General features: G+C 43.8%; 1 protein-coding gene across 5 annotated transcripts in view; it reads left to right on the top strand.

Moving 5' to 3' along the window:
- Positions 1-6,545: 6,545 nt before the first annotated feature.
- CHMP7 (charged multivesicular body protein 7) overlaps positions 6,546-12,542 on the top strand; it is a 95,805-nt gene continuing 89,808 nt past the window's right edge. For 2 of the 5 annotated variants that reach the window (XM_085634026.1, XM_085634027.1), the window contains exon 1: positions 6,546-6,700. In XM_085634026.1, the coding sequence (XP_085490152.1) occupies positions 6,596-6,700 (105 nt within the window). In that variant the 5' untranslated portion in view covers positions 6,546-6,595. Of the gene's footprint in view, positions 6,708-6,949; positions 7,042-12,542 lie in introns of those variants that run through there. The other 3 variants (XM_085634028.1, XM_085634029.1, XM_085634030.1) reach the window with 2 other exon arrangements.

The following is a 12,542-nucleotide window of genomic DNA, read 5'->3' on the forward strand; positions in this document are numbered from 1 at the left end:
CTGGGGTTCATGAAGTGTAAAAGGAAATCTGGAACGTCATTTTTCCTAACACACAACAAAATGCAAATACCTGTAAATGAACTGTACGCATAGTATTGTAAATCCTCAGGCAACTTTATTCTTTACTATAGACATAATTATTCAAACTTAATCACAATTAATTAATAATTTAAACATACAAAAAAGGACAGTAAAACAATTATATTCCAGATCTTGTTCCTGTTTTGTGCTTTGTTGGTACATAGTTCATTCTAAACATAAAACATAACTTGTGAAAATATACATTTTATCAATGATACTCCCATATTAATCTAAAGACACAATATTAAACAGATTCGATGATCCAAAAACATGTAAATATCCGTTAGCTGAAGTGTATACAACACTCAAATACTCTACGCACGTTTCGGCACTAGGCCTTTCTCAGGAGAGTCATGTTACTTTAGGACGGGAGATGCATAATATTTGATACCGAATAATCGATGCGACCCATCCGGCGATGATGTAAAAACTATATATCCTCATTTTATACGAATTTAGTATGTTCTCATCTCGTGTCAACCATGTTCAATTTGCGACAGAAAGGTGAAAATTCATCCATACCATATCGTGTCCCGTTAATTCTCTGGGAGTACAAGAGTTACTGAAATTTTTATCATCTATTCCATGTATAGTTACAACCTCATAAGTTCCCAGGCACGTGACAGCCACGCCAGGTTTTTAGATGTCTTAGATGTCTTAGTCTTAGAACGTCCAAGTCCGCCAGCTTACATTGATCGCTACGCATTCAGTAGTTAGGAAAGCAAAATGAAGCACTTTTTTTGTAATTATGAAGTGTGATGCAAACAAAGATTTTAGTAGGATCAGAACAAATCAAGGCACTTTACTTTGTGATGCACAATTAATAAATATTCATTGATGACTGATTTCCACACATTACTTGTGTGCTATATAGTTTCATCATAAAACTGTACATCGGTGCAAAAGTAGAGACCATTTCAATGGAAAATATGCTGTCTGCAAAAAACAATGCGCTACCATGCCATGTTTTATTACATTAAAAAACACACCCGCCTCATTTCCATTAAAGCTAGGTGAATCACAAAAGTTTGTTGCACTAAAAAGTGGGTCGTGGTTCTGAAAGGTTTTGGAAGCACTGATCTAGACTACTGGGCATGTGCTAAATGCAGGTACCAAAACCATTTAAACTGGGACAATAAAATACCTATTTCATTCCTGTCACTGTCCACCTCATCACTCCTCCTTTCTCCAGTCAATGTACCTCTTTTATTACTAACAATCCCTGCACCTTTCCATACTGACCCAACACTCTCATAAAAGTATCCTAAAGGGTTGTAGTGAGAAGAAAAGGGTAATCGGCCCGATATATTACTGTCTTCTCCTGCACTACTGCCCTTTCAAACGCTTGACGAGGAATAATTACTCTCCTATGTTATGTAGGGTGACCAGGCGTCCCGGATTTGCCCGGAAAGTCTCGGTTTTTCACGAGCTGCCCCGGCAAATTTCAAGAAATTAAGCTCATGTCCTGGTTTTTAGAGAGGGTCAGCTGAAAACGCTGGGAGGTATCTTTTTAGGTTTTGCAAAGCAGGGATAGTTAGCTGTTGTTATAAGAAGTACATTTAATTAACAGGCATGCTACTGCCTTTAAAAATAGCATTTTATGTACGTTCTTACTGCCTCTTCTGTAATTCTACAGCAGGACCGGAGGCGAGGATTATGCATTACTTTCTTCACATTTATTAAACAGCAAGTTCAAAGATAAGGAAAAAACATGTCATTGAACTACGACTCCCATAAACCTCGGTTCAGACAGTCTTCAGCTCACTCCGCCACCCCAGTTCAGAGAGTCTTCAGCTCACTCCGCCACCCCAGTTCAGACATCTTTAGCTCACTCCGCCACCTCAATTCAGACAGTCTTTAGCTCACTCCGCCACCCCAGTTCAGACATCTTCAGCTCACTCTGCCACCCCAGTTTAAACATCTTCAGCTCACTCCGCCACCCCAGTTCAGACATCTTCAGCTCACTCCGCCACCCCAGTTCTTGCAAATTATCAACACATTCCTGCAAAACGTGCAAGTACCCCGTTAGTTAAGATCTATTTTTAGAGCATATTTTCCAAAAATATTGACTAAAACAGAGAAGTTTTAAATCCATTTTTTTAAGTGAAGCTAATTATTTATTCCAATGATTTACGTGTCTGGCTTATTAACCAGAATCATATTTCTCAGCAGTAGCAATTTATCAATGTGCATCAGAGAATACAGAGTGCAGCTCAAAGCTGTTTTCAGGCCAATCGGAGCTTAAAAAAAGACCCAAGGCTTACAGGTGGCCTCATACCATGAGGGACACCATATGCGAATATAATCTGGAAATTTAGTGCAATTTATTCACTTGAGGTGAACTAGGTCTAGTACTACCATTTCCAGAATGTATAGAGTTTTTAGGTCGAGCCTAGAGCAGCGCATGCGCTGCTTGCTCGACTTTTAGTAAAGGGGTAAAAAAAAAGTGCTACCAGATGTTGCCATGGCCTAGAGCTTGAGTGCATGTGCGCGAGCACGCACTTTGCATGCCTCTCTCCACACTTCAATTCCCTCCCCCTCCCCCACCACAGATCTCGTCACTCTGCTGGCCTCATTAAATGCATCGCGATCACGAGCACTTTCACTTTCGCACACAACTCCCGGGCTTCTCTTGCGTTTCTTCCCCCACTGTTCTTCCTTTAATTCCGGCTTCTGCGTCAGCTCTTGTTTTCTCTTTCCTACCATTCCCCGTACTTCTCTTCACCTAGTGCTTCTCCCTCTCACCTTGCGTCTCTTTCACTGCTGGTTTCTCTCGTCCTATACTGTTGCTCTTCCCCGCTATTGCCTCACTAAGGTAATAGGTGCCTCGCTGTCTTGTTCGCCCCTCCCCCACCACAGAACGCGTCTTGCGGCCGCCACTTTCGCGCGCACCACTTTTTTTTATTTCTCACTCCCGGGATTGTTTAAACTTCTGTGCAGACTAATGCGAAGTTGGCTCCGGTTTCGCATCCTCTTACCGACAATCAAAGTTTGAAAGCGTGGCTGATTGCTTTTTGAGTGTTTGCTTGAAGGAATAATCTTCCCACCGCCTATGCAGTAAGCTCAGAGGGGGTCTCCTAAATCCTCCCTCGGCGGTGTGCAGGCTAAACTTCTGAAGGTGTAAACATTGATGGAATTTCATTTATGCAGGTGAAGGGAATGGAAACGCTGGACCCATAGACTCTCTCCTGGCTGTGCTGGCGGAATCAATTAGAGGCAGATGGAAGGGGTCGTATGTGTTTAGTTTTAAATGATAAAATTAAAAACAAGCCTTTGACAGCCAGCTTGTCTCTTCATATAAAAGCAATGCAGCCCCCCTCGTTAGCTAATGTTTTTATGCTGATGCCATTTGCGCAATGGCAAAAAAAAAATGCTTGCTTTCTGATGTTGAAATGCATCGGCAAAGAAAGAAATAAAAAAACACAGTGATGTGTATGCATTCCCATGCGTCACCAAGCATGCATGCAGTTATGGCACGAGGCATCCACCATTTTGTTTTTCATTTAAACTGCTGCTCAAAGCTAACCGGTGTTTATCTTGTTTTTCTCTTCCTGTCAGTTACTTCTTTTACACTATTTATTCAACTTGCTGTATGGATCAGAAATAAGCTATTTAGTCTAGAACCAAATGCCAAGCACAGTTTTATTTATTTTTTTGCTAGCAGAATACACGATTTTCTTTTCTACAAAAGAAGACTCGGTCTATGCTGCAGTAAACTAGCCACCGAGGGTAAGGTTACACCTTGAAAACCAACTGACAGCCAACTTTAGGATCTTGGTTACAAAAAATACACCTACGCCACATTTTATCATGTGAGAAAATGTGCACCTTTTGATCTTGCATGTGCCAAAAACATTCAGCAAGGCATGTACCTGACGGCTGAGGCACAGGTGTTATCAAAACACTTCGAGGAGAGTTAGGCCACAACCAGGACATGTTTCCGGGCCTCCACTACTGCAGTGAAGAAGTGAAGTAGCCTTTATAACCTAGTTTGACTGGCTGACCTAGTCTGATGCCAGCTGCCCCCCTTTTTTTCCTATCCTTCTCTAGACCCTTAAACCCCAGAACACCTCTGCTGCTGTTCATGAATGTCTCTTTCAACTTCCTGCTGAAAGCCCCCACTGAAAGACAGATCTGCCTGATAAGGTGATATTTATTTTAACTAGCCGTGTCAGACTCCCCATTTCCTTGCCCCTGCCCTCCCCTTCCAGGCCTCTCAATCAGTGTCCCTGATCAGCACCTTCCTGGCATTGCGCCTTTCCTGTGTTTATTCAAGACTGCTGTCGAGGGAGCTGCTGGTGATAAGGCATAGGTAGGGGATAACTCCACCACGCAAGTCACCCCTGAAGCCAGACTCAAATCCTAGCAAGAATCTGATCTCCATTGGTGTGGACATTTAATTCACTGTCCTTGCACACAGTTGCGTTGCCACAGCCGCACTATTGATTTTCTGCTCCCTGCTGCTGAGGGGGCAAATGTTGTGTTTCAGGGGGGCTATGTTGTATTTCAGGTTTGTATAGTTATGGGCATGGCTGGAGTTTGCAACAGCACCCAAGTTCTTGATCATGCTACCAGTTGGACTATATGGCTGGAAGTTTGCTAGGCTATAAAAAATTTGCCCCACATTTACTATACTTTGCGTGAGCGCTCACACGTCCTACATACCCATGGAACTGAAAATGATAAGTATATGATGCTGTCTTGCCTCACGCCAGTGCCTGTTCAAATCTTTGGAAAATGGGGGGCACAATGTTTCCCAGAGGGTATTGGGATCAGCTAATACAATTGACATTGATCAACTAATATTTTTATTTTTGGATGGCTTATTTGTATGGTTTTGTCCCTTTGCGACAGCAATGCATCAGGGCCTGCTTTCTGATCTTCTCAAATTATTTGAAGGTATATAAATCATGTGCAGTGGTTTCAACATGCCCTTTAAGTGAACAAGTGTCAGTTTCAAGTATGGTATGAGTCTTTATATAGCGCTTGCTACTGCTGAGGAGGCGCTGAAGTGCTTTGCAGACCGGTACCACGCTACGCTGCTGGGTCCAAGTGTCGTGACTAGTTTGTGCCGCGTGATTACAGTTTGTCAAGCGGTTTATCCTGAGACCGCCGTGCAGTTTTGCAGCTTTATCCCACTCTATTATGCAATTCCTTATGTAAGCTGATTATATATTGTTGTAATGTGCTTGAGCAATGGATGCTGCAGTTGACCTCAGCGTGGCTTCTGCAGTTGTCATGCAGTTTGCTACCTAGGGGTCCTATTATCAAGTGTCATGTGCCTGTCACTAAGTCTGCACAATGGATTCAGTATAATCATCACTCAGCACCACCACAGCATCACTCAAGGCCACCACATGACCACTCACCTTCACCACCGCATCACTCAGGAACACCACAGCATCACTCAGTACCACAAAAGCATCACTATGCGCTACCACAGCATCACTCTGCAAAGCCACAGCATCAATCAGCATCGCCACAGCATCAGTCAGCACCACCACAGCATCACTCAGGGCCAGCACAGCATCACTCTGGGTCACCACAGCATCACTCAGGGTCACCACAGCATCACTCAGGGCCAGCACAGCATCACACAACGCCACCGCTGCATAACTCAGGGCCAGCACAGCATCATTCAACCACAGCATCACTCAGTGCTTCTTACACTTTTTAATTGCAACTTCTCAGCATGCTGCACAGCAGCCACACTTCTCTACAGAACAGCTAAAAAACATTGGCAACGTCAATAGCTCTACCTAAAAACGTATAAGGCCCCCCAAAGCATAGCCAATAGGTCTCGCCTTTGGAACATTAAAAGTGTTTGGTTATCCAGCACAATGTCCTTCATTAAATAACATCAAGTGTTGCATGGCTAATCACTTATAAGGCCCCAAAAGCGAGACATATTGGCTATGCCAATGCCTGTGGTTTTAAAGTTCTGGTCACCCTAACGTTATGCCTTATGCTCCGGTCTCTCCTTTGCCCAGGAACACTGCAAGTGTACAAAGGATGTTCTCAGAGGACAAGCGCAACGGACTACGAAAAGAAATCGTAAACAAGCTCAACCCACACAACGGCGATGATACTGTAAGCACATCACTTGTTTTATTTTATTTGTTAATACAGGCAGCAGTAGTTGCTCGCATAATGTACCAACATAAGCCAACGAGTTTCTTAGTTACGCGACGCCCTTCGCATCTCCACGCATCTGAGACCACGGTCCCAAAGGATTATACGCTAGCCTTATTACCCTTGAGAGAGCCAGGGCACAGAGCAGGGCGCATGAGGCAGCTGCTGTGATACGCACGAACAGCCACAATAGGGTGATCCCGAAAAACTCAAATTGAGGAAGATACACACATCTAGCTAAAAGTATTCGTTTTACATAACACATAACCGCTTTCGGGTACAGCCAGGGTTTCTCGTCGCTGTCTTTAGGGCAGGATTCGGTTTCAGGCTCTCAGCAAAGGCTCAAGGAGAGGGTGGCCAATGAGAGGTTCCCTGTCTGCGCATGCGCTGTGGCGCCTCCGTTAACTATGTACACAACGCTTCCGGGAGGGGAGCAGGGAACACAAAAGCAATAGTCTTGGACAGCGAACTTCCCAGACACTTACAGGTACAGGGTATGTGGATGGTTTAATTCCGAGGCTTATTTGGGAATAGCGAGAGAAGGGGCTGTTAGTACGGATGAACAGTCTGGCCACATAGCTCAGTGTGTGGAACTTAGCCCCTGATCGTCCGTGGCTGCAATAGAAAAGGGTCCAGTTTACTATTGGTGGTGCTGCTGCCTAAGTATCACTAATTGCTAGTGATTTCCACATTTGGAGGTCTCACGCTCCTCAGGCTACTGCTGGGTCAAAAACAGCTTCTGGCAGCTGTAGGAGGTGCTGGAAGCCTTCACACAACAGATGCAGCCCCCCAACAAATTGTTCATTTGATGGGAGGAGTAGTTTTAAGGTACGAGCAGTGCGTCTTCTTTTCTTAGGATGATATATGTTCAACATTTAATATGGACATCAGCATATGCTGGTGGGCAATTGTAATCCTGAAACTCATTCTTTTCAGTAACGTTGTTGTACTATATTGCTTTCCTGTGTCCTATTTTTTTCGTGCTCCAGCCTCAGTATGATGCTGCATGAGTTTCTAATACGTCACATGAAGAGTTGCTCTGACAGTTACACCAGTTTAGACCAAAGGCTGAGGAGGGACTTCCTATGCTCCTGGTGGGGTATCCTATAAATATATATATATGCAACCAACAACAGATCCTGATGTTTCCTAAATGTATCCTGATCTGCGAATAAAGAAGCTACCCGTTTTCATTTCACTGTCCAGGCTGATTACTGAGAGCAAGTGAATTGACAACTGTGATGGTGTCAATTCTATGAATTTTACTTTTTTTAAATCATACAAGTATACACGTCCGGTTGATTCCGCCACTGAGCAACAATCCTAAATCGGCGATTGAGCCGTTCAGAAAACGCATCACCAACTGCCGTCATCCCGTTTGAACTTCCGAACCTACAATCGATGCCGCCATCGCAGCAGCACCCCTGAACCTTCCTTATCATTCCCTCACCGAAATTCAATTAGGCTAATAGGCTCTACCTAACAGGCATGTACTTTATGTCCTGATGATGAACCGCCTATTCCCTCTATGGTTAGAAACGCCGTCGACACTTTGATACACCTTATACGAAAAAACTTTCATTTTCTTCATTGTAAAGGTGTTTCTTGCGATTTGTTCCTCATAATACTGTGTATTATTCGTGTGAAACAAACCAATAAGCTTTGCCTGAGCCTTTTGCTGTTCGCCTTTTTCTTTGTACCTCATGGCTAAGTAGGACACAGGCTTGTGTCCCACTTTTTGTATTGTATGTACTAATTTTTCCTAATTGCTAAGAAGTAAATATTAGACCTCTGTCTGGCTGGACAAGTCAACCCAATATAGTAACAAGTCTATATTCATTCCTTGCTTTTAATTTCTTCCTTCTAGGGACCACTGTTGTCTAGACTAATTAGCTCCCAAGGTCCCTGGTCCACTACCTTTGGGTTCCCTTGTTTAAAAATATATTACTTCCCGTGGTAGCATCGCCTGTGTTAATTATTGTTCACTCCTAAGAATTTAAAATCTTGAAAGCTCTGTGCAGGTGCCTCTCATCCTTGACTTGGTCTTTCTCGGTCTTAATTAAGCATAGGGTCTTTCGGGCCCATTGTTATTTTGAGAGGCAGGTTGGCTGCATCATTCTTCTGTGCCACAGCTTTGGGGTGAGTAGGGAGCTAAGGTTATGAATACGTGACTTTTGGGAACAGTTCAGTGTTTGAGGCAGAGGGGGTCTTGGGAGTCACACAATATTCAATTGGCAGATTACTTTTTGGGGGTGATACTCTGTTTTAGTGCACGCTGGTGTGGTATGCTTATGGGGGTTAGAATACTAAGACTCTATGTTTAGTGGGGGCAGTTGTTGTAGGGGTGATCCTTGAATCTATTAAATGTCCATATAATTCAAAGATAAATGCAGAAGTTGTCTTGAGTTTCTATATCATATATTGTTGTAAGCTGAGATAATAGCTAGTTATCATGTTTGCCGTGAAGGATCATGTTCTGATTAAAGTGCTTGCCTCAAAAGTCACTGAAGTACAACTCCTTGTGAGGGCGAGCAGCTGTTCCCAGATGCAAGGACTTCCTTTTACTCAGTTGATCAAAGGCAATACAGTACTCGGGAGAGAGACCAGAGCCAATAGGAAGAAGAAACCTGTATTTGTATCTGCCTGTGTGGTAACAGTAACTGTATGGGCTATCTAAGGGGTCCGATCACCTGTGCCCCAAAGGGCAGTTTATCAAAACATGGAATAACCAGATTTTATTTGGTTTGCCTTTATTGACCCCTCGTGTACTTGCATTTGGGTTAGATCAGCCTGAGGAGTGGGATCAAAGGTCCCCTTCCCGTGAACTTGGAAGGGCTTAGGAATGTTTTAACCAAGGGTTCGTCATTTCCCACAGCACTGAGTCTGAAGAGTGGGCAGGACAGATGCAAGGGATAATAGACTTCAGAACAGTGAGCAGGCACTGGAGCCAGAACCGGAGGCAGGGTCTTGTTGAACAACCTTCCCCTACAACGCTCTCCTGGCATGACCTCATGCCGTAACTGCTCCACTAGTGAGCATGCACACATCGATATGCCTGCTGTCAATGCAGTCTGGAAAAAAATGGACCGCCTGTGCCAGGGCACAAAACAGAGCCCGTTTCGAGACCCCCTTTAAAAAACTGCCGGTGCTTAGCACCGGTGAGACCTGGTCCACCTAAAGCCCTGGGTAGAAGTATTTCCCCGGACATTTATCTTGGACCACACTTTTAGCATCAAATCAAGGTGCTTGCCCGCAGGCAAATGGAAATAAGCACTTTTTCAAGACTGCTAGCCGTCCATGGGACTGAAGAACCTATGACTTCTTGAACCAAGAGTTGGGTCCATTGGCAGCTGTTTCCCCGCACTGGCAGATGTGTCCCTTTTTAGGGATCCCTCCCCCTATGCTGAAGGTACTTTATTCTGTTTGAATTTCTGTGGACATTCGTAGTGAAGAGTGGGTGAACTTTTGAATGACATGCATGTACAGTAAAGGGTTTTGGATCTGAATTACAGTGGCAGTGCTTTTAACTATTGTAAAAAGAACAATTGATGGACAGAATGCTGAACAATGTCATACATTCACCCCAGTTCAGAGATCTGGGCCAAATCCATTGTTTTTTGGCTCCCCGTGCCATTCCAGTTTGAACCCAGCCATATGCAAATATTATGCAAAAATCAGTCTTGACCCTGCACCCAATGAGCACAGTCCAGCCCGAACTGCCAGGCCAGGTCGTCCCTGGACCGGAAACAAACATCCTAGGACCGAAACTGGTTCCCATGAGGCACAGGGTCAAGACTGATTTGCATATGGCCAGGTCTAAACTGGGGTGGCATGGTGAGCAAAAGAATAATGGATTCAACCCAGATCTCTTGACTGGGGGGTGAATGTTTTGATTTGTTTTGCATTCCATTAATCAGTTGTGTGTCTTTTGTGACAATGGTGCAGGCACTGCTTGAGAATACTTCTGGATGCAGTATGTGGGTACTTTTTCAGGAGTTCCAGGGCAGATAGGAGTTACAATCGGAGCCTTTCACACCTGGTGTCCTGAGGCTTAACCGTACCTTAGTTTTGAGCTCAAAATTGAGCAGCAAGTATACCTTGGGTATGCAATGCTCATACTCAGTCTTGTAACTTGAGTTCTTCCTCGAGCCATTCACAGTACGCACCACCATACTAAGCTGAGCAATAGCAGTGATTACTCAGAAATTGGCACAGGCCTTTCCATCAATGTGGGGTTTTCTGCGGCTCAACGTTTCATCTCGCATGTGGAATGTCGGTTGCAGTCTGGATTCTACTAGCGTCCTGATGCTTCTTCAGTAGGACTTGCAGTGTGGTTCTCGTTCACTGGATTTTGCTCCTGAACCTATGGGAGTTGGTGGTTTGCCAACACTGGAGCAAAGAGAGATTCTCGTTTACCACAAATGTAGTGGCCCCGGATTCTGTTAGAGAAATGTTGGTCCACCGGCTGAAAGTTTGTGTCCATCAGTATACCAAAGTTGACAGTCTGTGTGTTTTCCAACAGTCAGCTCTGAGATTAGTTTTGGAGAGTTTCTGTTCTTTTGCTTATACTGCTCAGACTGGACCAGCCATGGTCTTTGTCAACAGGTTTTAGCAGGAAGATTGGAGGGGGGGGGGGTTGGTGGCGGAGCTGGGAGTCTCTTATCAGGAGAGAAACAAAAAAAAAAGGCAGACAAGAGAAAGCGGCTGTCCCATTTAAGTGTCAACCTGTGCTTCAACGTCTTACGATTCAAATTGGCCCAATGTCTCTTCTCCCCCCACTTTCAAAAGTCTAACTCACTACAAAAAATCCCTTGAATGTCAGAGACAAGTCCTCTAGTGCACATCTGCTCTCAGTAGCTCTCTACAAACCCCCTTCTTAGGTATCACTTGGATGTAGGAAAACAAAATGAATTCCACTATGGGTATAGCCTCAAATGTTACACACCCATGATGACCATCCTTTACCCATAAAAGTAATGTGTACACAGGCAACATCTATGTCCTGCTTGGATTGTTAAGGAACCCATTTGCAGGGGGCTGACAAACCAATTTAAAGATGCTGGCAAGGCCAGTAAGAGACTCTCCCTGGCACACACAGATAAAATGACCTGTCCTGCCTCTAAAATCTTTACCATTATCAGTCATCTACATGCCTCTATAATCTTACGATTGTCAGTCATCTACAGCTGAATGAGCTGTTGATATTCATACTCGATAGGGAAGTTGCACTTAGTGGGAACTTCCAGACCATAGAACCTCGATTTGGGTCACAATTCATGTCACAAAGTCTTCCAGCGCCCACACGTATGTTTGTGCTGAAGTGGGAGCCAAGTCTATAGAACTTGCAATGACGACCTCAAGGTGGGATGCATGCTCACCTTTCTCGATCTCATCACTTCTAAGTGAAACAACCAATGGGCCCCTCCGGACTGCAACAAAACTCACCTCATCTAGGACTTTGTTGTATGGCTGTGCCTGTGGTGTTGTAGAGTTGAGTACAATATAATACCAATCACTTGGTACCTTGCTTCTAGCCCCTTTGTAAAGTAGTTAGGCACCTCAGGACGGTGCCGTTGTACAGTCTTCATGGCATGTCAGGATCAACATTACTGAAGTGTTATATGGAATGCATCACTCAAAGGCTCTGAGAGTTCTTCCCTATAGTTGAGTAGTGAACTGAAGGTAACTAGTTTCTATGCATAGGGATCTGTGTGACAAGCAATCTACTTGGCTTGCTTCTCTACATTTGAAAATTCAAGATCCCTGAAGGTGTGCAGGTGTGAATTGTCATGAAGAAACACCGGTATGAAATTCATGTAAATGAGCAAAAGATCCCCTGCATTAGTTATTACTCTTAAAAATACTTCCTCGTTCTTTGATGTGTTAGTTCTCCCATTAGTGTAGCCATCTTAGTCTCAAAAGCGATCAAACCGATTCCTTTGACTTTTTAAATAGCAAAAGGCATAGAGTGGATCTGCATACATTCCATCTCTAGGAGGAGTGGCAACGCTGAATGTTCTCAGGCTCTCCACTTGGACTAGCGTAAGGTGTATTTGAGATCAGATCTTCCATACTTTGATTACTTTGATCAGTGTTTCAGCAGTTGTGATTATTTCAGAGTACTTAACTAAGGTTTATCCTATTAAGTTTGAAAAAAATCTTAAGCAGGAAAACATTTTGATATAATATCATATTCTGTACTAAAAACACTGAAGGGTCTTTTTTTACAGATTGTATCTCTTTCTAGCATAGGGTTGTCTGTTTACCTGATTGCTTGTGTTGTGCTTTGGCTTGAGGTCTTTGACCTGGATTGATTGTCATACAGTGGA

This window comes from Triturus cristatus, chromosome 11 (assembly GCF_964204655.1).
Source record: "Triturus cristatus chromosome 11, aTriCri1.1, whole genome shotgun sequence".
In the NCBI taxonomy this organism is placed as follows: Eukaryota; Metazoa; Chordata; class Amphibia; order Caudata; family Salamandridae; genus Triturus; species Triturus cristatus.